General features: G+C 41.0%; 1 protein-coding gene across 1 annotated transcript in view; it reads right to left on the reverse strand.

Annotated features, from left to right (window-relative positions):
• Positions 1–222: 222 nt before the first annotated feature.
• LOC111880120 (lipid phosphate phosphatase 2) overlaps positions 223–27,575 on the reverse strand; it is a 33,341-nt gene continuing 5,988 nt past the window's right edge. The window contains exons 6-7 of the mRNA XM_052764107.1: positions 578–635; positions 223–476 (exon numbers count right to left, since the gene is read on the reverse strand). Coding sequence (XP_052620067.1) covers positions 223–476; positions 578–635 — 312 coding nt within the window. The remainder of the gene's footprint in view (positions 477–577; positions 636–27,575) is intronic.

Genomic DNA, 27,575 nt, shown 5'->3' on the forward strand with positions numbered 1-27,575 from the left:
TTGAATTAATATGCTTATACACCTATAATGAAAAAACAAGCTTACGAATTCTGAAAAAAGCTAGAATTATTATTAGCATCATTAGATGATTGTGGTGATCCTGTACGAAAACCAAGTTCATCTTGAGCATTACTAAACCATTCTGGGATACTGATATCCATTTAGGCGATTTGATCTAAGGGTTAGAATCTGTAATGAGTCAAGTTTTCCAAGTGTGTTAGGTTAAATTGGGCCTTTGAGCCCAATTGCAGGAATTCGAAGGGCAAAGACACAAGTCCCATCTGAAGTATAGTGTATGCCTACACATGAATTGCAGATTTCAGTGTTGTTGTTCCAGTTGAGCTTTGGGCCATGAGGGACAGAATTGGAAAAAGCTAAAAGCGCTTGTTTATCTAAGTTTAAATCAGTTGAAGATAGAGGTAGAAGGAAAAGTATGAAGAAGATTGACTTAAAGCAGAGTTTCATGAGGAAATTTCCTGACATCAAAAACAGAACAAATTAGATGAGTAAAAGAGTAAAATCATATTAAATAATCTCACCTTGCCCCACTATCCTAAAACAAAAATATATATTAAACCATTCACACTCCTCGTTTCCGAATATTGGCTGCAACCTGAATGTATCTTGGCTACAACCTGCACGTACATTAAACCATTCACACTCCTTGTTTGCGAATCATGTAGGAGTATAAAGCCTAATTTCCAACCTCTTTTGTTTACTGCACAACTATGAAGACAAAAGAATAATAAGAACCGAAAAAGAGAGGGTAAATACTCAATCTTTGCACACTTTATTCATATTTGAGAAGGGCTATAGCCTTCTAGACACCCACGTGATGCATGAAAATAGCCATGCTAACTACTCTACCTAAAGACCAGGTACCACTAATGACTCATTCTTTAAACTCCACAAAATATACGGTCAAACTATATGGAGACTTATTCCAACTAATAATCTATCTACTAAGACAAAATAAATAAATCAAGATTAACCCAACACATCATTACTAGACTATGCTAAATCTGAAAATAAATGTGGGGCCCCCAACCTGTATACAAATCAAAACAACTAAATTAAATAAAATAATTTACCATCAATGTCATAAGGTGGTGGAAAGAATTGTAAGTAGCAAAAGGAAGCAACTTGTGACAACCAAAGTTGTTCCGTTACATTTCCCCGTTACCGTTAACGGAATATTCCAGTTTATAAAAGTTCCGTTAATTAGAGGTCGTCAATTAAATAAACATTTCATTTGTTTATATTTAATATGCCGTTAAGTTGTGATAAAGGACAATAAAAACACATAACACACATTTCCATTTAATTGGAAAAAGTTAGTGTTTATTATTGCGACCACTAAATCGGGTGTGACCAAAAGCCCTGTATAACGGCAGTATTGGGTAGAATTCCACTGAGCTCCGACTCCCACCCATATATAAGGGGGAGTAAACTCCATTTGGAGCTTTTCCACCCTCTCTCTCTATACTCTCTCTCTAGACTCGTTTTCGACCCGAATCCGCAACCAAACGCTTTCAAATCGTAAGTCCGCTTACCCTAGCTTATTCTAAACATATTGATTCATGTTTATAGCCCAAAAATCGGACTTAGAAGCTGTTAGAATGGAGTTTACGGCCTAAGCTCCTCCTTAGGCCGTAAACCCTTAAATAGAGGTCAAAATGACCCCAAAATGTCCCTAAAGGCTTGGAAATAAATTAAGGGAATTGCCTAGGAGTGTTTAAACATTTAATCACATGATTTTAGGGGGTAAAAGAGAGTTTACGGCCCAGGCATATGCCAAGGCCGTAAACACCTCTAATCCCTGCTAAAATGCCCCCAAAACACTCCCAAACCACCCTTAGGCTTCATACATAATTTAAGGACTTGGTATTTTGGGTTTAGAACATTTAAACACAAGGAAATATGGGGTAACATGGAGTTTACAGCCCAATCAAGGGCCTAGGTTGTAAACACCCCTAAACATGCTAAAATGATAGTAAATGTCCCCTAAATGGCCTTAGACTATTTCTATAAAAAGCTAGGAGGGTATTAGGGGCTTAAAACTTCACTTAACTCAAGGCATAGGAGTTTACGGCTATAAACTCCCTTAGGAGTTGTCCCTGGGCCGTAAACTCCCTAATGAAGCCCTTAAAGACCTTAAACTCACTCATGCCTTTTGGATTTGGACATAGAAAAATTCCACTAACAAGATAGAGCCTTAAAACACACTAGAACCCCCTCACCATGAGTTTATGGCCGTAAACTCATGGTGAGTAGTCCCTGGGCCGTAAACTAAGAGATAAGAGATTACTCTCGGAGAGTAAACTCCATTCCTAAGCCATACACACCCTTAAATGTTACCCGGGACACCCAAACACTTATCTAAAGTGTTTTCCGCTCCTTTGAGTGTGTATACTTGTTTAATTAGTAATAAATATACTAATTGTATGTGAACATATGTTATCATATGTTAAATAGGTCTTTGAGTGTGTTCGAGTCTTTACGTGACACCGAACGCCCAAACGGCACCTTCGTCAGACCTACTTGCAATAGGTGAGTTCATACCCTTGAATGAACCTTTTAAATGTTTTTACATGTTTTATAGGGGGGAATACAAGTTAAACATGCCAGTTATCACATCAAACACATGTGATTGATAACCCGCATGCACAAGGATTTACCACACTGTACACTGTTTTACCGAGTAGGATACTACAAATTGTTTTCAAAAAGATTTTCACTTGTTCAAGTTCTTACTTATACTGCTTTATCAAAGTTTCACTTCAAACTGATTTATGAAAGGTTTCCAAAGAATTTCTAAAGGTTTTAGATCAAACTTATTTCACAAAGGAATACCAAGTCGTGATTTTCTTAATATATAAAGGTTTTTCCAAGGTTTTCACCGAAGTTCCCTTTTACAATGTATACTTTTACTTGTTTGTTACTGCTGCTTCGCTTTTACTTATTTTAAACTCCTACTTGATAACGCTTTCACTTCGTGATGCATTTATACCTGTTATTGTCTCTATTTCACTTATACTTGTAGACGCTTATACCTGATAGACGCTCTTACTTCACTTATTGTCGTCTCTACTTCGTGATACGCTTATACTTGTTCGACACTCCTACTTCACTTGCGACTGCTCCTACTTCACTTGTTAGACATTCCTACTTCACAAGAATCACTTCTACTTGATACACACTCAGTCGTAGTTAGATGTATGTCGGTGCTTATATAGATGCATATAAATAATGATTGAAGGACTTTGGAAGGCTTGTCCGCCCTATTTCCTTTTCTTCGTTGAGATGTGGTCTGGTGGGATCGGATGGCCGTCCGAAGGTTGTTTGGTTCATATATACTGTGTATATGAGTATGGACATACAGGAATTCTCTAGTCAGATCAGTTAAGAGTCTCTACCTCTAGTCTACACTTACATCAGAAACACACTACCCACTATTTGGAAGTCTCTACCCACTATTTGGGATGCATCTTCAGGACACGGCCTTCTCTGTCGTCTAGTTGGTAACCAAAATCTCCTGTAGGGAGAGCGGACATTGTGTGTATAGATCTATACGGGATTGACAACCCCGCACCCAGGCTGCTAGCTACATTCTCGGGCTACCAAGCCAACGGGTGACAAATGTCATATTTTGGACGCTTGTATGGCGTCTGGTACTCTAGTCAGTATGGTTACGAGTATCCCGGGTTACCTTATAATTCATTGGCCTTAAGGTAACAGTATTTCGCCAACAATTTACACTGTATGCTGGTAATTCATTTTCAGAGTCACACTGCTTTGACCTTACAAGACGTATCTTTCATTTGATACTGTCTGGGGTCTGTCTTCTCTGTTTTGACCTTACAAGACGTATCTTTCATTTAATACTGTCTGGTGTCTGTATTCACTTTGACCTTACGAGACGTATCTTTCATTTGATACTGTTTGGGGTCTGTATTCATTGTTTTAGGCCTTACCAGCTATACCTTTCATTTGGTACCTTCTGGGGTCTGAGTCTCTACTTGTTAGACTGAACCAGGCGTGTCGTTCGTTCGATACTCTCCTGGAGTCTATGATTCCTTTGCCTTAGTCAGCAGTCCTCACTGTTGAGGCATATGTTATTTCCCTGTTGTCTCTTGCTTTCTTTAATAATCAAATTCAGTATTTTGATAATGATAGTGATTAAGGGAAAACTACTTTTTACCACATAACACTGACCAGTCTTAGTAGAAGACTACTCTGATAAAAGAAAATATAGGATTTTCTGGAAAGAACTCTAATACACAGTAAACACTTAAACTACTACTTTATAAAGTTATTTAAATAAATGTCACTAAATACTTATGAACTCACCAGCATTTGTAAAAATGTTGATACTCGCTTTTCAAATAACTTGTATTCTCAGGTCAGCAATTAGACAGGTACACCCCGGGAGCTGTTGATGAAGTTGGCTTAGTACCTTGCTGTACTTATTATAATTGTTTGTATACTTTGATTCACTGTAATGTAACTATGTAAAATTATTACTATTAATGCAATGTTTTGTTGTACTTTGATTACTATATGCATGTGTTGTGATACTTGACATGACGTCATCCACCCCAGAACGTTTCTGCTGTTCCGGTTTTGGGGTGTGACAGATTGGTATCAGAGCATTGTTTATAGTGAGCTAAGTATATCAATTCATAAAAGATATACAACCTATAAACACAAAGGGATAAAACACTCTGAGCAAGAATTATACTTTAAAATATAACCATATTTTACCAAAGTATAATAACATCCAGAATCTAAACACTTGAACAAAAGTATCACAAGAAGAACAAGAATAAAAGTCTTCGGATGTTGAGCACTACCGTCAAACCTGGGCAGTTATGTAATCGTAAGTTGGAATAAATGTAACCTGATCAACTACATTTATTCGAGATGCGATGAACGTGTGCTTGGGAGTGATAGTGGTGTTGCAACGGGTCAGAAACTTTCCAACTAGGAATGCTAGAGCCAAACATAAAGTTAAAATAATATAGGAGTATTTTAGAACACTAAAAGATTCACACTAATCCCAGAATGATACTTAGAAGATAAGAAACAAACAAGAATTAAAATAACATAGGGGTATTTTAGAATCCATAAACAACCTTGCGTGAATAACTAAAAAGATCCTTATTGATATACCTACAACTACAGAGGGTGTACTCCCAAGGTTATATATAACAAGGATCCCATAGGCTAAGAATGTGTGGTTTCGCTCTATTTCATTTTCCTTGTTTGGATGTGGATTCCGAGTAGTATCACATATTCGAAGGCCTATCGGATCTAAGTTATATATGATTTGTATACCCTGTGTAATCGTAGCAGGACCTGATATGGATCATCCAGTGAAATGTTAATAATCTCTTAGGATTCTTTAGACATTTCCATTCTCGCACGAACCCTGTAGAAAACCCTACCCTCTTCAGTGCTTGACAGAAGATTTGATTCCGAGCCCGAAGAAGTTCATTGAGAAGATTTCCAGTTCAGAAATAAATGAACTGGGTTGGGACTATTGAATTCACCAAGTGCCTATATCTTTTAGGGACAGTGGTGAGAGATTCTCCTAAGCTTTCGAGATTCCAGTCATCCGTCATGGAGCGATGACACCCAGAGTCAGATCCGGAGGCAAGGCGGAGTAGTGATTCAATATGTCCATATGAGGAGAGAACCCTAGGTAACTACCCGAAGGAAAGCAACACCGATTCTACCCAAAGATACGAGGCAGACCGAGGGAGCCAGTACATGGAACCCGAGAATTGTCTTTTCCTCGTTTTCGACACACAATTACACCCATAAATTAATACAATTTAGTGAGTTAGTGGTTACACTACTCACGCTATGTGTTAGGTAAATCGTCATTTCCCGTTACCGGATGCACGATTAGAGCGGATCCCCGCACCTTTATTGAGAGTGTTTAGCCATGAGCTTTCATGAGCCTCTCTTTCCGCAGTTTCGTTCCGAACCGTTCTCAAATCTCTCCAGGTCGGAGAGTGAAACCTTTCCCCAGTATAAAGGTAACTTAGTAGGAACGACTCGCATCTTAGAGCCTTTTTCCAACACTCATACAGCTACCTCGATTACCAGGACTACATCATAGGGATGTAGGTCGACACTCAGACAATCAGTACCCTAGGCACGGGAAAAATTTATGCCTAATACGTTCAGGATAGAAATGTCTAGGGTTAACCATCGTCTCTCATTGCCTTGTGTTCCTTTCTGTGTAGGAAAACCATGCCACCAAAGAAGCGTAGCCAGCCCACAAGCAAGAAACCTACTCTCTTATTCGATAAAGCTACGTTCCAACCTGTAGTCTCAGCAGCTGTAGCAGCTGTCATGGCTCACCTGAGTGCTAACAACGCCAATGTTAGCAAGGGCCCTATCGGGATTTCCGATCCTAGCAATGGACAGCAGAAACCAACACTTTCATACCCAGTCACCCAAGAACCTCACTCAAGTCCACTAATGAGAAAACTCAAGGTTGAGGAGGGAAGTACCTCGGCTCAAGGACCTTCCGAAGGGCAATGAGCTGAGACGACCAATGCTCCTGTAAATCCTCCCCTCCCGACTCCAAGAAGACCATACCTAGGAGACTTTCCCTATTGCAACAAGTGCAGCTACCATGATCATGGTGTCTGTCGGGAGCTCTATTGTGCTAGGTGCAGCATGAAGGGACATACTGCTCGCGTATGCAGAACTCCAGTGGAGCGTATTGCATCAATCACCAATGTGACGACCAATCCAGTTTGTTGTCTATGTGGTGAGAGTGGACACTTCAAGAAGGATTGCCTAACTGAAGGAAACAACAAAGACACAAAAGGAGCCTGACTCTACTGCTTAGGGAGAAGCGTCATGTGACATCCCCAAAATCACGGCCATAAAAGACCGATTTTCATTTATGCTTTTAAATAATTTCAGAGTAAATCCTTTTGATTTGAAAGAGTTGCGGAATTTGTTCCCAAAACAAAACATGATAAAATAATATTTATCAAAGCATTTCATCAAGAGATGCATTTCATTATATAATCAAAACTCGGGATGTCATGTTCCGATACAGACCATAAAGCATAAACGATAACATTACAAGTCATTCAACAAATATATACATATATAGACTTGTAAACAAAACAACAAGATGATCCATCCATCTTACGCCCTTGTGCCACTTCCTGTAATACAAATAAAACTGAGTGGGTCAGGCTTGCGAGCCTGGTGAGCATATAGGGTTTTCAACCCACAATAAATAAGTTATATTTAATTTCACCAACCAATCACTATCCCGATTACCCATTCCCGTTATCCTCACTTTACGTCCCTAAAACAACAACTATCGCAAGGGACCTAATCTAGGATTTTCATCGGGACGGACATCACTGCGAAGGGGTTTCCTCAACAATAGATATCCTAAAGGCAACCATGAGGGGGATAGAGTACACCGGTGAACACATCGTTCACAACACCTACAGGTTATGAACCTGCCAGCGTTCCAGTGGACTGTCTAGAAGGAGTCCGTGGTCGTTATCCATACTCCGCTAAATAACTAGATCAACAACAACAACAACATCGAGGCCTCTCATCTGTTTATTACACACCAACTATCTACCCATGTTCTACCCAACATATTAGTAGATAAAAATATATATTTTCATACATAGTTTAAAACCTGTATATCATTTTCATTCAATACATATTCCATATAACATATGAGGCATACCACATAACACGTATTCCATAGAAAACAATTCAGATCTATGAGATGGAAAAAAGTGAATATCCATTCACGCATACAATCACAAAATATACACATAACAAGTATATCGCATAAAATACTTCATAGTTACTTGTTAGAAGAAAGTAACTACACCCTCACACATATAAACCACAATTTAATCAATACACTCAAACCGCACTTGTATTATTATCGTGTTTATGAAAGGTAGTATACACTCACTTGATCAGAAGACGATCGGACAACACTACGACTTGCAGAAGTAGTAATCCACAGCAGATCTGGAAGATCTCCACAAAAATCGAACTTCTCGCGGGCAGAGCTTCGGCTCGGGAACCACACTTCTCGGGATCTTCGGGATCTCGGGACTTGCCTCGGGGCTAGAGAATAAAACCGGGGCTTCGGGGTATTTCTGGCATGCAAATCGAGGTAAAACGGGAGAGAGAAGAGAAGAAATGAACAAAATAACCGGCTGCCCTCGCAAGCCTTTTATAGGGGCTGAGCCTCACACATACGCGGGGCGTACGCCTGTACGCGGGGCGTACAGGTCCGAAAAACGTCATCGCTTACGTATCCGAAGCCACTTGCTGCGATGTCGACACCTTCGGAGTACGCGGGGCGTACTCAAGTACGCGGCGCGTACCTTGGATCAGATCGATGACTCGCCTTCGGATAAGGCTTCCGAATTTAGATTTAAAAATAAATACAAATTAATTAATAAACTTCGGAAATTCATATCTTCTTCATACGAACTCCGTTTTCGACGTTCTTTATATCCACGGAAAGGTGAGACTACGCTCTACAACTTTTGTTTAGACTCCGTCGGCTAATTTTGAATTTATTTTTATTATTTATTTTTAATAGGCCGCGACAGAAAAACTTCGTTATAAATTCATAACTTCTTCGTTTGACGTCCGTTCTCGCCTAACTTTTTATCGATTCGATACCAACAATGAGATCTTCGATTCTCATTTAGATTGCTTCGGCTAAAAACCGCTCGATCTCAAATCGAGTATTTCAGGCTGCACACCGCTAAGTCGAAACTTCGATAAATCATAACTTCCTCATACGAAGTCAGATTTGGGCGTTCTATATATATTCGAAAACCTCGTTTCAACTACTACAATATTAACCAAAGATATTAAGTTTATTTCACACTTAAATTTTGACGCTTATTTTTATTCTTAATTAATCAGACCACATAATTAAGCAATTAAGCACAAAACACATAATACTCAAATAATAGATTCTTATTATTTCAAAATGGGTTACAAAGGTTAACCTAGACTATTACAATGCTAAAAACGGCAAGCCCGGAAACACAGACGTTACAATTCTCTCCACCTTAGAATGATTCCGTCCCCGGAATCACACATCAACAAACAAATGCGGATAGCGACCCATCATGTCACTCTCCGTCTCCCAGGTGAGATTCGGCCCGTTCGTGTGTTTCCATCGGACAAGCACTAACCCAACCATCTTGCGTCGCAATTTCTTAGTCTTTCGGTCAACAATTGCCTCCGGTTCCTCAATCAACCTTTTGTTCTCATCAATTCTCAATTCAGAGATTGGAATTATGTCGGGAACTTCTCCCGTGAACTTCCTCAAATAACACACATGAAAAGTGTTATGAATTCCATTCAGTTCTTCTGGTAATTCGAGCTTGTAAGCTCGGTTCCCAATCCTCTGAAGAACCTTAAACGATCCAATAAACCTTGGACTCAACTTTCCCCTTTTTCCAAATCTTATAAGTCCCTTCCACAGCGAGACTTTAAGCAAAACCGAATCCCCAACCTCAAAAGTTACCGGTCTTCGCTTCTTGTCAGCATAGCTCTTTTGACGATCCTGAGCTGCTAACATTCTTTCTCTAATTATTTTCAACTTTTCAGCAGTTTGATGACCCATCTCTGGTCCCATAAACTGCTTTTCCCCAGCCTCAAGCCAACAAGACGCCGTACGACACTTCTATCCATACAAAGCTTGGTACGGTGCCATCTTAATGCTCGAGTGGAAACTATTATTGTAGGAAAATTCTACCAACGGTAAATGTTCATCCCAATTACCTAGGAATTCCAGAGTACATGCTCTCAGCATACCTTCAAGTGTTTGTATTTTTCGCTCGCTCTGACCATCAGTCTGCGGATGGTAAGCTGTACTTAAACACAACTTGGTACCCAATTCCTCTTGTAGACTTTTCCAAAACCTCGATGTGAAACGGCTATCACGATCCGACACAATCGTCAACGGAACACCGTGAAGCCTCACAATTTCCTTCACATAAGAATTCGCAAGCTTTTCCATAGACCATTTCTCCTTGGCCGCTATGAAATGTGCACTCTTAGTGAATCGATCAACGACTACCCAAATCATGTCGTGACCATTCTTTGTTCTGGGCAGTTTAGTGACAAAGTCCATAGCAATGTCTTCCCACTTACCCATAGGCACAGGCAATGGTTCTAAACTCCCGTACGGTTTCTGATGTTGTGTCTTGACTCTCGCACAAGTCACACACTCGGCCACATACTTTGCAACATCAAGCTTCATCGTCGGCCACCAGTAGTAGGGTTTCAGGTCCCTATACATTTTAGTGCTACCCGGATGAATCGAGTACATGGTCTTGTGAGCTTCTTCCATCAGGAGATCTCTGACTCCTCCTGTCTTAGGTATCCAAATCCGATCTTGGAACACCTTCAGCCCATGACTGTTTACTCCGAACACCAACGTTTTGCCCAAACGTTCCTCCTTTCGGTCATTCTTCTCAGAAGCTTCGCTCTGAGCTTTCTTTATACTTTCCAAAATAGTCGAGACAACTTCAATTCTCAACGCTCTTGGCCTTTTCCTTTCAAGATTGACTTTCCGACTGAGAGCATCAGCAACAACATTAGCTTTACCGGGGTGGTAAAGTATCTCGCAGTCGTAGTCCTTAAGTAATTCTAGCCAGCGTCGTTGCCTCATATTCAATTCTTTCTGATTAAAGAGATATTGGAGACTCTTATGATCAGTGAAAAGTTTGCACTTCGTGCCATAGAGGTAATGCCTCCATATTTTCAGAGCGAAAACTACCGCCGCCACCTCCAAATCATGAGTCGGGTAGTTCTTTTCATGCTCTTTCAGCTGTCGAGACGCATATGCTATCACCTTTTCTCTTTGGGTCAAAACACAACCCAATCCAACCGCAGACGCATCGCTATAAACAGTGAAGTCTTCAAGTCCATCGGGTAGAGAAAGTATCGGTGCCTCGCATAGCTTCTTCTTTAGCTTCTCGAATGCTTCTTTATGCTTCTCATTCCAAGCATAAGTAGCTCCTTTGTCGTTCAAAGCAGTCAACGGAGTAGCGATCGAAGAAAAGCCTTGGATAAACCTTCGGTAATACCCGGCTAATCCTAAAAAGCTTCGAATCTCCGTGGGACTTTTCGGTTGTTCCCACTTCGTTACAGCTTCAATCTTTGCTGGATCAACCATTATCCCTTCTTGGTTGACCACGTGACCCAGGAATTGGACTTCACGAATCCAAAAATCACATTTGGAGAACTTTGCATATAGCTTCTCCTTCTTCAAAACTTCTAACACTTCTCGCAAGTGTCTGCCATGCTCCTCCTGGCTTTTCGAGTAAATCAGAATGTCGTCTATGAACACTATCATAGATTTATCAAGGAAAGGATTGCAAACCCTATTCATCAAATCCATGAATGCTGCTGGAGCATTGGTTAGTCCAAACGACATAACCAAAAACTCGTAGTGTCCATATCGCGTTCTGAATGCAGTTTTCTCTATATCCTGCTCCCTTACTTTCAGCTGATGATATCCTGACCTCAAGTCGATCTTTGAGAAATAACTTGAACCTTGTAGCTGATCGAATAGGTCATCAATCCTTGGAAACAAATATCTATTCTTTATTGTTGCCTTGTTCAGCTCTCGGTAATCAATGCACATTCTCATACTTCCATCTTTCTTCTTCACGAATAACACCGGAGCTCCCCAGGGTGAAGAACTAGGTCTAATGAAACCTTTGTCCAATAACTCCTGAAGTTGCATCATTAGCTCCTTCATCTCCGCTGGTGCTAATCGATAAGGTGCTTTTGCAATTGGCGTCGTTCCTGGCAACAAGTCAATACAGAATTCCACTTGTCGATCAGGCGGTAATCCAGGAAGATCTTCGGGAAATACTTATGGATAATCACACACCACTGGAATATTCTGCATCACCTTATTTTCCTTCTTAGCATCAATCACGAATGCTAAATATGATGTACACCCCTTGGTCAAACATTTTCTGGCTTTCATCAATGAAATGATTCTAGAATTCACTCTGCGTTTGTCCCCGTACACCATAAACGAATCTTTCACAGGCGGGTTTACTTTGACTATTTTCTTCTTGCATAAAATTTTGGCGTCGTTGGCGCTACGCCAATCCATTCCCAATACGATGTCGAAACCATTTAGTTCGATAGGCAATAATTCCTCGTGGAACTTATTCCCATTCAGATCAATTAAGATGTTTTTATGCGGTAGCTAACAGGTACAAACTTGCCACTAGCAACTTCGACTAATAAGGCATTATCTAGTCTAACAACAGGCAATGCTAGCTTTCTACCAAATTCATGCGATACAAAGGAGTAGTTGGCTCTAGAATCAAATAAAATTTGGGCAGGCAATTCATTAATGAGAAAGGTACCTGAAGCGACATCAGCTTCGTCTTTAGCAGCTTCCAGTGTCATCTGGAATGCTCTCGCCTTTGGCTTTGGCGGAATGTTGGGTCTAGCTGCCCCCTTCTTCTTCGGGCAGTCCCTCGACATATGACCCTCCTCACCACAACCATAGCAAACTTTATTTGTGAGGGTACACTCATTGGCATAGTGCCCTGGCTTTCCACATTTGTAGCATGTGTTCGCCGCCTCACATTTTCCATGACGCTTCTTCTTACATTTGTCGCACCATTTCGCTTCACCTCCACTTCCCCTCGAACCAGACTTCGAGAACTTGCTTTTCTTGTTGGACCCTGAAGTTCCATCGAACTTCCTCTTTTCACCAACATCAATTCTTTCCAGACCCTTTTCCTTCTGCTGGGCCTCCACATTCTTAGCTGCACGAACAACCGTTTTCAGAGTGGTTGCCATCTTGACTGTCGGACCAAATTTGGCAGGCAGTCTATTAGCAAACCTCTCAATTTTGGAGAGTTCCGTTGGCACTAGGTACGGAAACAACTTCATCTTCTCAGTAAATGCAGTAGCATAGTCATCTATGCTCATCTTCCCCTTCTTGAAGTTTTGAAACTCATTGTTCAGATCAATCAGATCTATCTCTGAACAATACTGCACCCTTAACTGTTCCAAGAACTCCTCCCATGTTATTTTCAGGGCTTCTCCTCGTGGCATAGTATCTGCCAACAACTTCCACCAACTCAAGACTCCAGTCTTCAGTTGTCTAACCGCAAAGACGGTCTTCTGTTTGTTGCTACAGTCGCAACTTTCAAATACCATCTCCATTTCGGAGATCCAATCCATTATCTCAACAGGCTTTGGGCTCCCAGAAAGACTTGGCGGTTTGGCGCCCAAGAAGTTCTTGTACATACGCCCATCCTTGTTGTTTCTCCTTTCCGGATCGTTCCTTCGTTCTCCTTGAGTCCCAACTTGACTCATCATGCGACTATTGTTCCCTTCCTCTGATTGCTCGGGAATCAATTCAGGTTCCTCAATAGGTATGATAGGTTCATCCCTATTATTATGCAACATTTGTCGCATCTCCTCCCTTTGTTCGGCTAGCATAGCCCGAATCATGGCTTGCACCGCAGCCATTGTTATTGGTTCTGGTGCTGCTGCTATAACATGTATCTGCTCAATCACTGGCAGTTGATTCCTGTTTTCATCCGCGTTTCCATCGCCACTCCTTGTTCTCACCATTTTTGATCTACACACCAAATAAGGTGAAATTAGATCCTTATTCACGATAGATATTCAAATCATTCTTATTACTCCGAAACATTTACATGTTAGTTCTAATAACGTAGACGCACGCTTAGAATCCTACACACATAAGGTTTCCAGATCCGGTCGGCAACAGACCGTAGATCCGAACAATTAATATCATATATGGCAACATATAACATTTAGCACATAAAGCATTTTAGGCAACTTTCCTAAAATAAACTAGTGCTCGTGTCTAAAATCCAACAGACACACATATTAAAATTCCACTTAGCATTCTAAGTTTAAGTCTAGAAATCCTACAAATTCCAAGTTTGCTTAAACTAATGCTCTGATACCAACTGTGACATCCCCAAAATCACGGCCAGAAAAGACCGATTTTCATTTATGCTTTTAAATAATTTCAGAGTAAATCCTTTTGATTTGAAAGAGTTGCGGAATTTGTTCCCAAAACAAAACATGATAAAATAATATTTATCAAAGCATTTCATCAAGAGATGCATTTCATTATATAATCAAAACTCGGGATGTCATGTTCCGATACAGACCATAAAGCATAAACGATAACATTACAAGTCATTCAACAAATATATACATATACAGACTTGTAAACAAAACAACAAGATGATCCATCCATCTTACGCCCTTGTGCCACATCCTGTAATACAAATAAAACTGAGTGGGTCAGGCTTGCGAGCCTGGTGAGCATATAGGGTTTTCAACCCACAATAAATAAGTTATATTTAATTTCACCAACCAATCACTATCCCGATTACCCATTCCCGTTATCCTCACTTTACGTCCCTAAAATAACAACTATCTCAAGGGACCTAATCTAGGATTTTCATCGGGACGGACATCACTGCGAAGGGGTTTCCTCAACAATAGATATCCTAGGCAACCATGAGGGGGATAGAGTACACCGGTGAACACATCGTTCACAACACCTACAGGTTATGAACCTGCTAGCTTTCCACTGGACGGTCTAGAAGGAGTCCGTGGTCGTTATCCATACTCCGCTGAATAACTAGATCAACAGCAACAACAACATCAAGGCCTCTCATCTGTTTATTACACACCAACTATCTACCCATGTTCTACCCAACATATTAGTAGATAAAAATATATATTTTCATACATAGTTTAAAACCTGTATATCATTTTCATTCAATACATATTCCATATAACAGATGAGGCATACCACATAACACGTATTCCATAGAAAACAATTCAGATCTATGAGATGGAAAAAAGTGAATATCCACTCACGCATACAATCACAAAATATACACATAACAAGTATATCGCATAAAATACTTCATAGTTACTTGTTAGAAGAAAGTAACTACACCTTCACACATATAAACCACAATTTACTCAATACACTCAAACCGCACTTGTATTATTATCGTGTTTATGAAAGGTAGTATACACTCACTTGATCAGAAGACGATCGGACAGCACTACGACTTGCAGAAGTAGTAATCCACAGCAGATCTGGAAGATCTCCACAAAAATCGAACTTGTCGCGGGCAGAGCTTCGGCTCGGGAACCGCACTTCTCGGGATCTTCGGGATCTCGGGACTTGCCTTGGGGCTAGAGAATAATACCGAGGCTTCAGGGTATTTCTGGCACGCAAATCGAGGTAAAACGGGAGAGAGAAGAGAAGAAATGAACAAAATAACCGGCTGCCCTCGCAAGCCTTTTATAGGGGCTGAGCCTCGCACGTACACGGGGCGTACGCCTATACGCAGGGCGTACAGGTCCGAAAAACGTCATCGCTTACGTATCCGAAGCCACTTGCTGCGATGTCGACACCTTCAGAGTACGCGGGGCGTACTCGAGTACGCGGCGCGTACCTTGGATTAGATCGATGACTCGCCTTCGGATAAGGCTTCCAAATTTAGATTTAAAAATAAATACAAATTAATTAATAAACTTCGGAAATTCATATCTTCTTCATACGAACTCTGTTTTTGACGTTCTTTATATCCACGGAAAGGTGAGACTACGCTCTACAACTTTTGTTTAGACTCCATCGGCTAATTTTGACTTTATTTTTATTATTTATTTTTAATAGGCCGCGACAGAAAAACTTCGTTATAAATTCATAACTTCTTCGTTTGACGTCCGTTCTCGCCTAACTTTTTATCCCTTTGATACCAACAATGAGATCTTCGATTCTCATTTAGATTGCTTCGGCTAAAAACCGCTCGATCTCAAATCGAGTATTTCAGGCTGCACACCGCTAAGTCGAAACTTCGATAAATCATAACTTCCTCATACGAAGTCAGATTTCGGCGTTCTATATATATTCGAAAACCTCGTTTCAACTACTACAATATTAACCAAAGATATTAAGTTTATTTCACACTTAAATTTTGACGCTTATTTTTATTCTTAATTAATCAGACCACATAATTAAGCAATTAAGCACAAAACACATAATACTTAGATAATAGATTCTTATTATTTCAAAATGGGTTACAAAGGTTAACCTAGACTATTACATTGCTAAAAACGGCAAGCCCGGAAACACAGGTGTTACACGTCAAGGAACTCGATAGATTTATGGTACGTCTCTCGATCTCGGATAAGCAAACTAAAAACAGTAAAAGACTAATTCAAATGTAAATACTTCTCCAATAAGGCGAAAGTCGCAGCACTGTTATAAAATTTAAAAACTCATCAGGTAAAACTATAATGGCTAAACATATACGTTACAGCCGTGTATATTTAAGATGGACAGACCTAGAGTGAGCGAATGTCGCCTCATTTCCTGTTCCTCGTTTGGTTGTGGATTTAGGCCGGAGTTGTCACACCCCCGAACCAGACGGCGGAAACGTCCGGGGGCTGTCGTGACTCAATTGAATACCATGACATTGAATATATATGAAACATAACAACATTCGTCACCGTGCATCAATATATTACAACTAATAGTGTTTACATGTCATACATTGTCTAAACGTTACATTCCCAAAAATTAATTTGTTCGATTCAAACGTAAATAAACTGCAGCCGTCACCGAATATGATTTCCTTTGATTCACTGGTGCCCTGAGAATACAAGTATTTTGAAAAACGTCAACATGTGAAATGTTGGTGAGTTCATAAGTAGTGTTTGAAATCCAATGTTTTGTATTGTTTGAAAACCACCAGAAAATCCGATATTTTCTGAAAAGAAAAGCTTTTGAAAATGTTGTGAAGATCCATAAGTATGCTTGTTTGTTTTCTATACTTGTAAAATATTGTTCGTTAAAAATCGTATGTATTCTGAAAGTGTATGTATTGAAAACCCTAGGAAAACCCGATGTTTTCCTAATTCTTTGAATTCCATGAAATTACTTTGAAACCATTGCAACGCATGAAGTTATCATTCCAGACGACATTGGATCATTGTTGAGCATGACTATCCGCCACAAACACGCGTTACACAAACGACTAGTCTATAGCAATACTAACGATCCCGAAGGCGTCGTCCGTACTAGTCACGCTATCCAACCGTCCTGTAGTCCCACATCCGAAGAGAAGGAGGGCACGAAGGCCTCGACGACTCAATTAGCCGGTTGGGGATAAAAAGGTACGAGGGGTCCCAGACCCGCCTCGCAAAAAGGCAGACTCCACTAGCGACACTAAAGGACCCTTGGGGGCCAGTAGTCTACAGCTATTGAAAGTCCGGTTACGTCGTGTCGGGTTGGTAAAACCCAACACTTAGTAAGATGAAGTCTTTGGGCCTTAAGATCAGGTCGTCGGGCTAGCCAGGCTCAACGAACAAGATTTTACACTTGTGGGGCCCAAAGATAGTGCGTAGACGTCTGTGCACATGTATAATGTATTCCGAATCGTTATTTGTATGAACCATAGTATTGTAGTATCGTAGTATCGTTGTGTTAGTGGTTTCGGATTTTTATTGGTTCGAGACCGAACCAATTCGTTTAACAACGACTTTTGGTATTGTAGTGTATTGTATTTTGTCGATAGTAGTAGTAGTATTATTTGATCATATTGCATGTATTGAATTAGTCTTGGAAATTTTCTGTTTCAGCCCCTCCTCGTTTGTAAAATTTACCTTTTCCATCCTTTATTTAAAATATCTTCCGGTTTGGTCCTTAAATCAGTTTTCTTGACATTTTGACACCAAAAATTATTGAAATAAACATTTTCCAGCATATTTTTCATAGAAAACAGCTTAAGACCCTGAAAATGCAGTTTTCTCGGTTTTAATCCCTTCTTTTCGCAACTTTGACAATTTTGGCCCAAATTGGAAATTTTTTGCAACTTTGGTCCTTTTTAAATTTAAAAAGCATTTTAAACCTTTGAAAAGGATTTGGAACACTTATAGTCCACTGTTTTACAGAAAATTACAGTTTTGGCCCTCCAAAACAGAAAAATTTGCATAATGGGCCTCATTGGGCCGAAATTTTCATTTTTAGCCCATTAAGCTTGAAATTTATGTTTTTAACCCTCTAATTGAGTATAATTCCAGAAATAGTTTTATGGATACTGTTTTGGCACACTTCGTCCATCAGAATCTGTGAAATGTCAATTTGGGCCCTTAATTTTGTATTTTTCACATTTTTGGCCCAAAATTTGGGTTTTTAGCTTAAAAAAAATTGTTACTAAACCATTTAGCTATCTTTCTTGAAACACTTTGTATGTAGAAATACATTTCATGCTAAAATCATAAAACTTAAGTTATATCTCGGTTTGGAGGAGTTTTATGGCTAGATCCAACATTAAAACACATAAAAGCATACATATAAGCATGGAAATCATACAAGGCATACAAAACACATATAGATCTACACTTTCACTTGTATTCCCCCCCCCCCCCCCCCAAAACTCATAAAAACAGAAAATAGGGGGTATGAAGCTCACCTTAGGGGGTAGTTTCGGTTCTTGAAGAAAGATGGAAGAAATGAAGTGATTTTTGGCCTTTGCACTCCTTGATGAACTTTTCGAGATTATGGGGTTTCTAGAGTGTAAGATCATGATTTTTGCATGGATTAGGAAGAGATTTTTGATAAATAAGGAATACAAGTCATAGATCCAAACAAAAACTTACCTTAGATGATGATTTTTGTGGAAGAACTTCCTTGAATGCTTCCTAATTTTCGAGATTTTGGATGGAGAAGAGGAAGAAGAGTTCTTGAATAATCTAGAGAGAATGGAGATATTTTTGGAGGGTGTATGTGTGTATGGCCGAGAGTGAGAGAGAGGAGAGAAGTGAGGTGATTTTGAAGTGATACTTGCATGGGAAAAGGGAATATCTTGCATGGAGATCCTATGGACAATAATGAGGTGGCATGGGAAAGTCAAACCCTCCTCTTGGGCTTGATGTGGGCCGAAAACATGGAAGGAAAAGGAAATTTTTGGGCTTTTTGCTCCTAAGCCCAATATTAGAGGTAGTTTGGGTGTTTATTAGCCTTATAAAATAAAATTGTGATTTTTATGCTTTAATGAGCTAGGTTAGGTTAAATTATGGACCAAAGTTTGTGATTGATTTCATTCTAGGCCCAATATGACCCAAGATGTTGAAATAAATAAGTGTGGGTCCAATTAGAGCCCAATTAGGGTTCTAAGCCCATGATAGTCTAATTGGAAGCTTATTGGTCCATTTGGATCCAATAAGGAAGTTCTAGTCTAAAATAGACTTAACAAGAACTTCTAGGGTTTTCCAATTGTTTGGTGACTACTTGTGGTACTTGTATGATGTATTTGATTGCAGTTTTTGATTCACATTAACTTGAGTGTATAGATTACATGGCTCAAAATTTTCAGTTGTGACATCATCCCCCCGTTAGAGAGAATTTCGTCCCGAAATTCTGTTTGAAAGCTAGATTTGAGAATGCTAGAATAGGTGAGGGTACTTCTGCTTCATTTGATCTTCGCGTTCCCACGTGAATTCTGGCCCACGCTTTGCGTTCCACCGTACCTTCACGATCGGGAAGCGGCTCTGCTTAGTACGCTTCACCTCCCTGTCCATGATTTCGATTGGTTCTTCGACGAACAGGAGATTCTCATTGATTTCGATTTCGTCAAGAGGAACGACAAGGGTTTCATCTGATAGGCACTTTTTCAGATTAGAGACATGAAACACGGGGTGTACACCGTTTAGCTTCGCGGGTAGTTGTAGTCTGTAGGCTACCGGACCTATTCGGGCGACAATTTCGAAAGGTCCAATGTACCGTGGGTTTAGCTTTCCCCGTTTTCCGAAACGTATAACTCCTTTCCAGGGTGAGACTTTCAGCAATACTCGATCACCGACCTGGAACTCTAAGGGCTTTCGCCGTTTGTCTGCGTAGCTCTTTTGCCGGTCACGCGATGCTTGTAATCGAGCTTTGATCTGGACAATCTTTTCTGTGGTCTCGCGAATGATTTCCGGTCCCGTTAATGCCCTGTTTGACGTATGTGTTCTTGCTAGCTGGGTGTCACCTACTTCAGCCCAACATAACGGTGACCTACATTTACGCCCATACAGTGCTTCGAAAGGGGCCACCTTGATGCTCGAATGGTAACTATTGTTATATGAGAATTCGATCAACGGCAGGTGGGTATCCCAAGACTTTCCAAAGTCTATCACACAAGCACGAAGCATGTCTTCAAGCGTTTGGATGGTTCGTTCGCTTTGGCCGTCCGTTTGTGGGTGATACGCGGTGCTCATATCGAGATGAGTTCCCATTGCTTTGTGGAGTGACTGCCAAAAGTGCGACGTGAATCTACTGTCCCTATCCGAGATGATAGATTTTGGCACTCCATGGAGTCTTACGATCTCTCGTAGGTACAACCGCGTCAGTCTCTCCATCTTGTAGGACTCTTTGATTAGTAGGAAATGGGCAGATTTCGTCAGTCGGTCGATTATTACCCATATGGTGTCCAGTCCGTCCGACGTCTTAGGCAGCTTGGTCACGAAGTCCATAGAAATCCCCTCCCATTTCCACTCAGGGATTGCCGGTTGCTGTAACAATCCGGAAGGTTTCTGGTACTCCACTTTCACTTTGGCGCACGTAAGGCACTTACCAACATAGGTCGCGATTTCCGCCTTCATGTTAGGCCACCAATAGTGTTGCTTAATGTCCAAATACATCATGTCCGATCCGGGATGAATGGAGTATCGTGTCTTGTGGGCTTCCTTCATAACGGTCTCCCTAAATCCCCCGATTTTTGGGACCCAAATACGGTTCATGAAGTAGTATACTCCATTCTCCTTGACTTCTAGGTTCTTCTCCATTCCGCGCAATGCCTCGCTAGTTCTATTTTCCGCTTTTATAGCCTCTGACTGGACTGATGCAATTTGAGTGGCCAGATGAGACTGAATGGTTATCGAGTGTGTTTTCGTACGGCGATTTGTGTACTCCTTCCGACTTAATGCGTCAGCTACCACGTTGGCCTTGCCTGGGTGGTACTTGATCTCGCATTCATAGTCATTTAGTAATTCCACCCATCGCCGCTGTCTCATGTTCAGCTCCTTTTGATTCAAGATGTGCTGGAGGCTCTTGTGGTCTGTGAAGATGGTGCACTTTGTACCGTACAGGTAGTGCCTCCAAATTTTCAAAGCGAAGACCACGGCTCCCAGTTCTAGGTCATGGGTCGTGTAATTTACTTCGTGCGTCTTTAGCTGGCGGGACGCATATGCTATCACTCTTCCACGTTGCATGAGAACGCAACCTAAACCTTGATTCGACGCGTCACAGTAGACTACAAAATCTTCTGTTCCTTCAGGTAGAGATAGCACAGGAGCGCTACAGAGGGCTTGCTTCAAGGTTTGAAACGCAATCTCTTGCCGGTCTGTCCACTTGAAAGGCACGCTCTTTTGTGTAAGCAAGGTAAGTGGCTTGGCGATTTTAGAGAAGTTTTGGATGAATCTCCTATAGTAGCCTGCTAGGCCTAAAAACTGACGAATTTCTGTGGTTGTAGTCGGAGTTGCCCATCCTTCTACAGCTTTGACCTTAGAGGGGTCCACATGAATTCCGTCTTGGCTAACCACGTGGCCTAGGAAATTCACACTCCGAAGCCAGAACTCACACTTGGAGAGTTTGGCGTAAAGCTTTTCCGATCGCAGAGTGTCTAGAATTTGTCGTAGATGCTGGCCGTGCTCCTCCTTGCTTCGTGAATAGACGAGAATGTCATCGATAAACACAATGACGAAGTTATCAAGGAACGGTCGACAGATTTGATTCATTAGGTCCATAAATGCAGCAGGTGCATTTGTTAGACCGAAGGGCATTACGACGAATTCATAATGTCCGTAGCGGGTTCGGAAAGCGGTTTTAGGAATATCTTCTTCTCGGACTTTGAGTTGGTGGTATCCGGACCGTAAATCTATTTTAGAAAAATAGCTAGCTCCTTGGAGCTGGTCGAATAGATCATCGATTCGGGGAAGTGGGTAGCGGTTTTTGACAGTGAGTTTATTCAACTCTCTGTAATCGATCCACATTCTGAAAGATCCGTCCTTCTTTTTGACAAAGAGCACTGGGGCTCCCCACGGCGAGTAGCTAGGTCGGATAAATCCCTTGTCCAGAAGCTCACTGAGTTGCCTGGACAATTCCTGCATTTCAGCAGGAGCCAGTCGATATGGTGATTTAGCGAGGGGAGTTGCTCCTGGAACGAGGTCGATTCGGAACTCAACCTGTCTCTCTGGGGGCACTCCCGGAAGATCTTCAGGAAACACGTCCGGGAATTCACACGCTACCGGAATGTCTTGGATGTTAGTTTCTTCTTTGGTCCTGTCCACTATGTGAGCCAGGAACGCCAAATTGTTCTGTCGCAGGTGTTTTTGCGCTTTGATGCACGAGATGAGGCGGAGATTCGTACTGGGTTTGTCTCCGTAAATCACTAGGGTTTCGTGATTCGGAAGACGAAGGCGAACGGCCTTCTCACGGCACAAAATCTCAGCATGGTGGGGGCTTAACCAATCCATGCCGATAATTACATCGAAACTCCTAATTGATACTGACATCAGATCTATTCGTAAGACGTGTTGGTTGAGGGTTAGGGTACATCCGATGTAGATTTCCCTAGTGGATTCGGTTTTCCCATTGGCCATTTCGACCGTATAGGTTTCATTTAGCTTCTGGGGTTGTTGTTTTAGTAAATGTTTAAACTTCTCGCTCATGAAACTTCGCTCCGCTCCGGTATCAAATAAGATGCATGCATAGGTGTGGTTTAGGAGGAACGTACCGGTCACAACTGCGGGATCCTGGACTGCATCACTCTGACCCATAGTCAGCATTCTTCCTGCTCCTCTGTTTCCTGAGTTGTTGTTAGGGCATTCTCGGCGAAAATGTCCCGTCCTTCCACACCCGTAACAGGTGTGGCTAGACCCTGCATTATTGCCGCCGGCATTGGTGTTGTTGTTATTGCGGTAGTTGTTGTTGTTGTTGTTCTGGTTGTTCCCCTGACTCTGGTTCCTAGGAGGGTACGTTCTGCAGAACCTTGCAGTGTGTCCCCTTCGGTTGCAACTGGTGCAATGGAGTTCCCTGCATTCGCCGTGATGGTGGAGGCCGCATTTATTGCAACTAGGAAGATTACCGGAGTAGGGTCTTGAAGCATTTGAAGCAGCTGAGGCTGGAGCATGTGGGGTGACTGGAACCGGTGCGGTGACATCGTTAACTGCCACTGTTTGCTGCCTTTTAGAGGTCTCGGGGCCCTGACGCCCCTTCCTCTTGGGGTTCTTCCCTCTCCTGCCATCACCCTCCTTTTTCTTCTCAGTCTCAATTGGTTTCTCACCTCTTTTGTTGTTATGATCGTATAGCCTCTTTGCCAATCTCTTCGCATTGTCAAAAGTTTCAGGGTTCGCAGCTATCACATTCCCTTGAATGGGGGATGTCAGTCCCCAAATGAATCGTTTGATCTTCTTTCCCTTTGATGTGATCATTCCCGGGCACAACAGAGATAGTTCACTGAATCTTAAGATGTAAGCATCGATGTTCCCGTTCTGCATCGTGAGATTCCACAGTTCCTGCTCCATCTTCTGTATTTCACCTCGGGGGCAGTACTCGGCCGTCAACATCTCTTTCATTTCTGCCCAGGGAATAGAGTTGGCGACAGGAAGTGTCATAGCTTCCACATGCCCATTCCACCAAGTGAGGGCTTGGTCCACGAAAGTGCAGGCCGCGAACTTCACCTTCATCTGCTCGGGGCATTCGCATATCTCAAACACCGACTCTACCTTCTCGATCCATCTCTTCAAGGAAATCACTCCCCCAGTTCCGTTGAAAGTTCGGGGTTTAGCGTTTGCAAAATCCTTGTAGGTGCACGTTTTAGTGGGTCCTTGGTTCGTCCCGTTGTTCGAACTTCCGGATCCTTGCCCGTTACCTCCTCCGTTGTTCCCTCGGTGAAGTTGTGCCATAGCTGCTGTGACCGCAGCAGACACAGCTGCCTGAAAAGCAGTGGAGTCAACCTAGGGTGGAGTTGGTCCTGGGTTTCCGCGAGTAGGTCGGAGAGGCATCTTCTTGTCACGAAACGGAAAGATGTTGGGTGTACGTGGTTTCCGTGAGGTTGTGGTCCTACTGACTAGCTGTATGGCACGAACTTAAGTACTTCTATCATTTAGCATACAATCATAGATTCGCAACACATAGCAAAACACGTAAAAGTTCACTAATATTATCCTATGCCTCTTCCACTATTGCAGACTAAACAGACGTTCTCTTTTTGGTGATAAGGGGTATAGTTTTAGGTTCCCTAGCTATCTCGATCTCATCAAGACGTGTGTTAGTTTTACTTTGGAGAGAATGTAGTTGATCAGGCTACATTCACTCCTTGGTATCACTAAGAACAGTCCCGAATTAACCGAGATACCAGCATTATTGTGTTTGATTCGGCGTTAGATCCTTATTCCTAATGCAAGAAAGCGTGTTTTATTTACTTGTTTTGTTCAGAGTTATGTTAGTCCCTCTTTTTGGTTTATAGTTGCATATCAATGTATGGCTCGACATGCTAGTTCACTATAAACAAAGCTCTGATACCAACCTGTCACACCCCCGAACCAGACGGCGGAAACGTCCGGGGGCTGTCGTGACTCAATTGAATACCATGACATTGAATATATATGAAACATAACAACATTCGTCACCGTGCATCAATATATTACAACTAATAGTGTTTACATGTCATACATTGTCTAAACGTTACATTCCCAAAAATTAATTTGTTCGATTCAAACGTAAATAAACTGCAGCCGTCACCGAATATGATTTCCTTTGATTCACTGGTGCCCTGAGAATACAAGTATTTTGAAAAACGTCAACATGTGAAATGTTGGTGAGTTCATAAGTAGTGTTTGAAATCCAATGTTTTGTATTGTTTGAAAACCACCAGAAAATCCGATATTTTCTGAAAAGAAAAGCTTTTGAAAATGTTGTGAAGATCCATAAGTATGCTTGTTTGTTTTCTATACTTGTAAAATATTGTTCGTTAAAAATCGTATGTATTCTGAAAGTGTATGTATTGAAAACCCTAGGAAAACCCGATGTTTTCCTAATTCTTTGAATTCCATGAAATTACTTTGAAACCATTGCAACGCATGAAGTTATCATTCCAGACGACATTGGATCATTGTTGAGCATGACTATCCGCCACAAACACGCGTTACACAAACGACTAGTCTATAGCAATACTAACGATCCCGAAGGCGTCGTCCGTACTAGTCACGCTATCCAACCGTCCTGTAGTCCCACATCCGAAGAGAAGGAGGGCACGAAGGCCTCGACGACTCAATTAGCCAGTTGGGGATAAAAAGGTACGAGGGGTCCCAGACCCGCCTCGCAAAAAGGCAGACTCCACTAGCGACACTAAAGGACCCTTGGGGGCCAGTAGTCTACAGCTATTGAAAGTCCGGTTACGTCGTGTCGGGTTGGTAAAACCCAACACTTAGTAAGATGAAGTCTTTGGGCCTTAAGATCAGGTCGTCGGGCTAGCCAGGCTCAACGAATAAGATTTTACACTTGTGGGGCCCAAAGATAGTGCGTAGACGTCTGTGCACATGTATAATGTATTCCGAATCGTTATTTGTATGAACCATAGTATTGTAGTATCGTAGTATCGTTGTGTTAGTGGTTTCGGATTTTTATTGGTTCGAGACCGAACCAATTCGTTTAACGACTTTTGGTATTGTAGTGTATTGTATTTTGTCGATAGTAGTAGTAGTATTATTTGATCATATTGCATGTATTGAATTAGTCTTGGAAATTTTCTGTTTCAGCCCCTCCTCGTTTGTAAAATTTACCTTTTCCACCCTTTATTTAAAATATCTTCCGGTTTGGTCCTTAAATCAGTTTTCTTGACATTTTGACACCAAAAATTATTGAAATAAACATTTTCCAGCATATTTTTCATAGAAAACAGCTTAAGACCCTGAAAATGCAGTTTTCTCGGTTTTAATCCCTTCTTTTCGCAACTTTGACAATTTTGGCCCAAATTGGAAAATTTTTGCAACTTTGGTCCTTTTTAAATTTAAAAAGCATTTTAAACCTTTGAAAAGGATTTGGAACACTTATAGTCCACTGTTTTACAGAAAATTACAGTTTTGGCCCTCCAAAACAGAAAAATTTGCATAATGGGCCTCCTTGGGTCGAAATTTTCATTTTTAGCCCATTAAGCTTGAAATTTATGTTTTTAACCCTCTAATTGAGTATAATTCCAGAAATAGTTTTATGGATACTGTTTTGGCACACTTCGTCCATCAGAATCTGTGAAATGTCAATTTGGGCCCTTAATTTTGTATTTTTCACATTTTTGGCCCAAAATTTGGGTTTTTAGCTTAAAAAAAATTGTTACTAAACCATTTAGCTATCTTTCTTGAAACACTTTGTATGTAGAAATACATTTCATGCTAAAATCATAAAACTTAAGTTATATCTCGGTTTGGAGGAGTTTTATGGCTAGATCCAACATTAAAACACATAAAAGCATACATATAAGCATGGAAATCATACAAGGCATACAAAACACATATAGATCTACACTTTCACTTGTATTCCCCCCCCCACAAAACTCATAAAAACAGAAAATAGGGGGTATGAAGCTCACCTTAGGGGGTAGTTTCGGTTCTTGAAGAAAGATGGAAGAAATGAAGTGATTTTTGGCCTTTGCACTCCTTGATGAACTTTTCGAGATTATGGGGTTTCTAGAGTGTAAGATCATGATTTTTGCATGGATTAGGAAGAGATTTTTGATAAATAAGGAATACAAGTCATAGATCCAAACAAAAACTTACCTTAGATGATGATTTTTGTGGAAGAACTTCCTTGAATGCTTCCTAATTTTCGAGATTTTGGATGGAGAAGAGGAAGAAGAGTTCTTGAATAATCTAGAGAGAATGGAGATATTTTTGGAGGGTGTATGTGTGTATGGCCGAGAGTGAGAGAGAGGAGAGAAGTGAGGTGATTTTGAAGTGATACTTGCATGGGAAAAGGGAATATCTTGCATGGAGATCCTATGGACAATAATGAGGTGGCATGGGAAAGTCAAACCCTCCTCTTGGGCTTGATGTGGGCCGAAAACATGGAAGGAAAAGGAAATTTTTGGGCTTTTTGCTCCTAAGCCCAATATTAGAGGTAGTTTGGGTGTTTATTAGCCTTATAAAATAAAATTGTGATTTTTATGCTTTAATGAGCTAGGTTAGGTTAAATTATGGACCAAAGTTTGTGATTGATTTCATTCTAGGCCCAATATGACCCAAGATGTTGAAATAAATAAGTGTGGGTCCAATTAGAGCCCAATTAGGGTTCTAAGCCCATGATAGTCTAATTGGAAGCTTATTGGTCCATTTAGATCCAATAAGGAAGTTCTAGTCTAAAATAGACTTAACAAGAACTTCTAGGGTTTTCCAATTGTTTGGTGACTACTTGTGGTACTTGTATGATGTATTTGATTGCAGTTTGTGATTCA

Source organism: Lactuca sativa, chromosome 5 (assembly GCF_002870075.4).
Source record: "Lactuca sativa cultivar Salinas chromosome 5, Lsat_Salinas_v11, whole genome shotgun sequence".
Taxonomy (NCBI): Eukaryota; Viridiplantae; Streptophyta; class Magnoliopsida; order Asterales; family Asteraceae; genus Lactuca; species Lactuca sativa.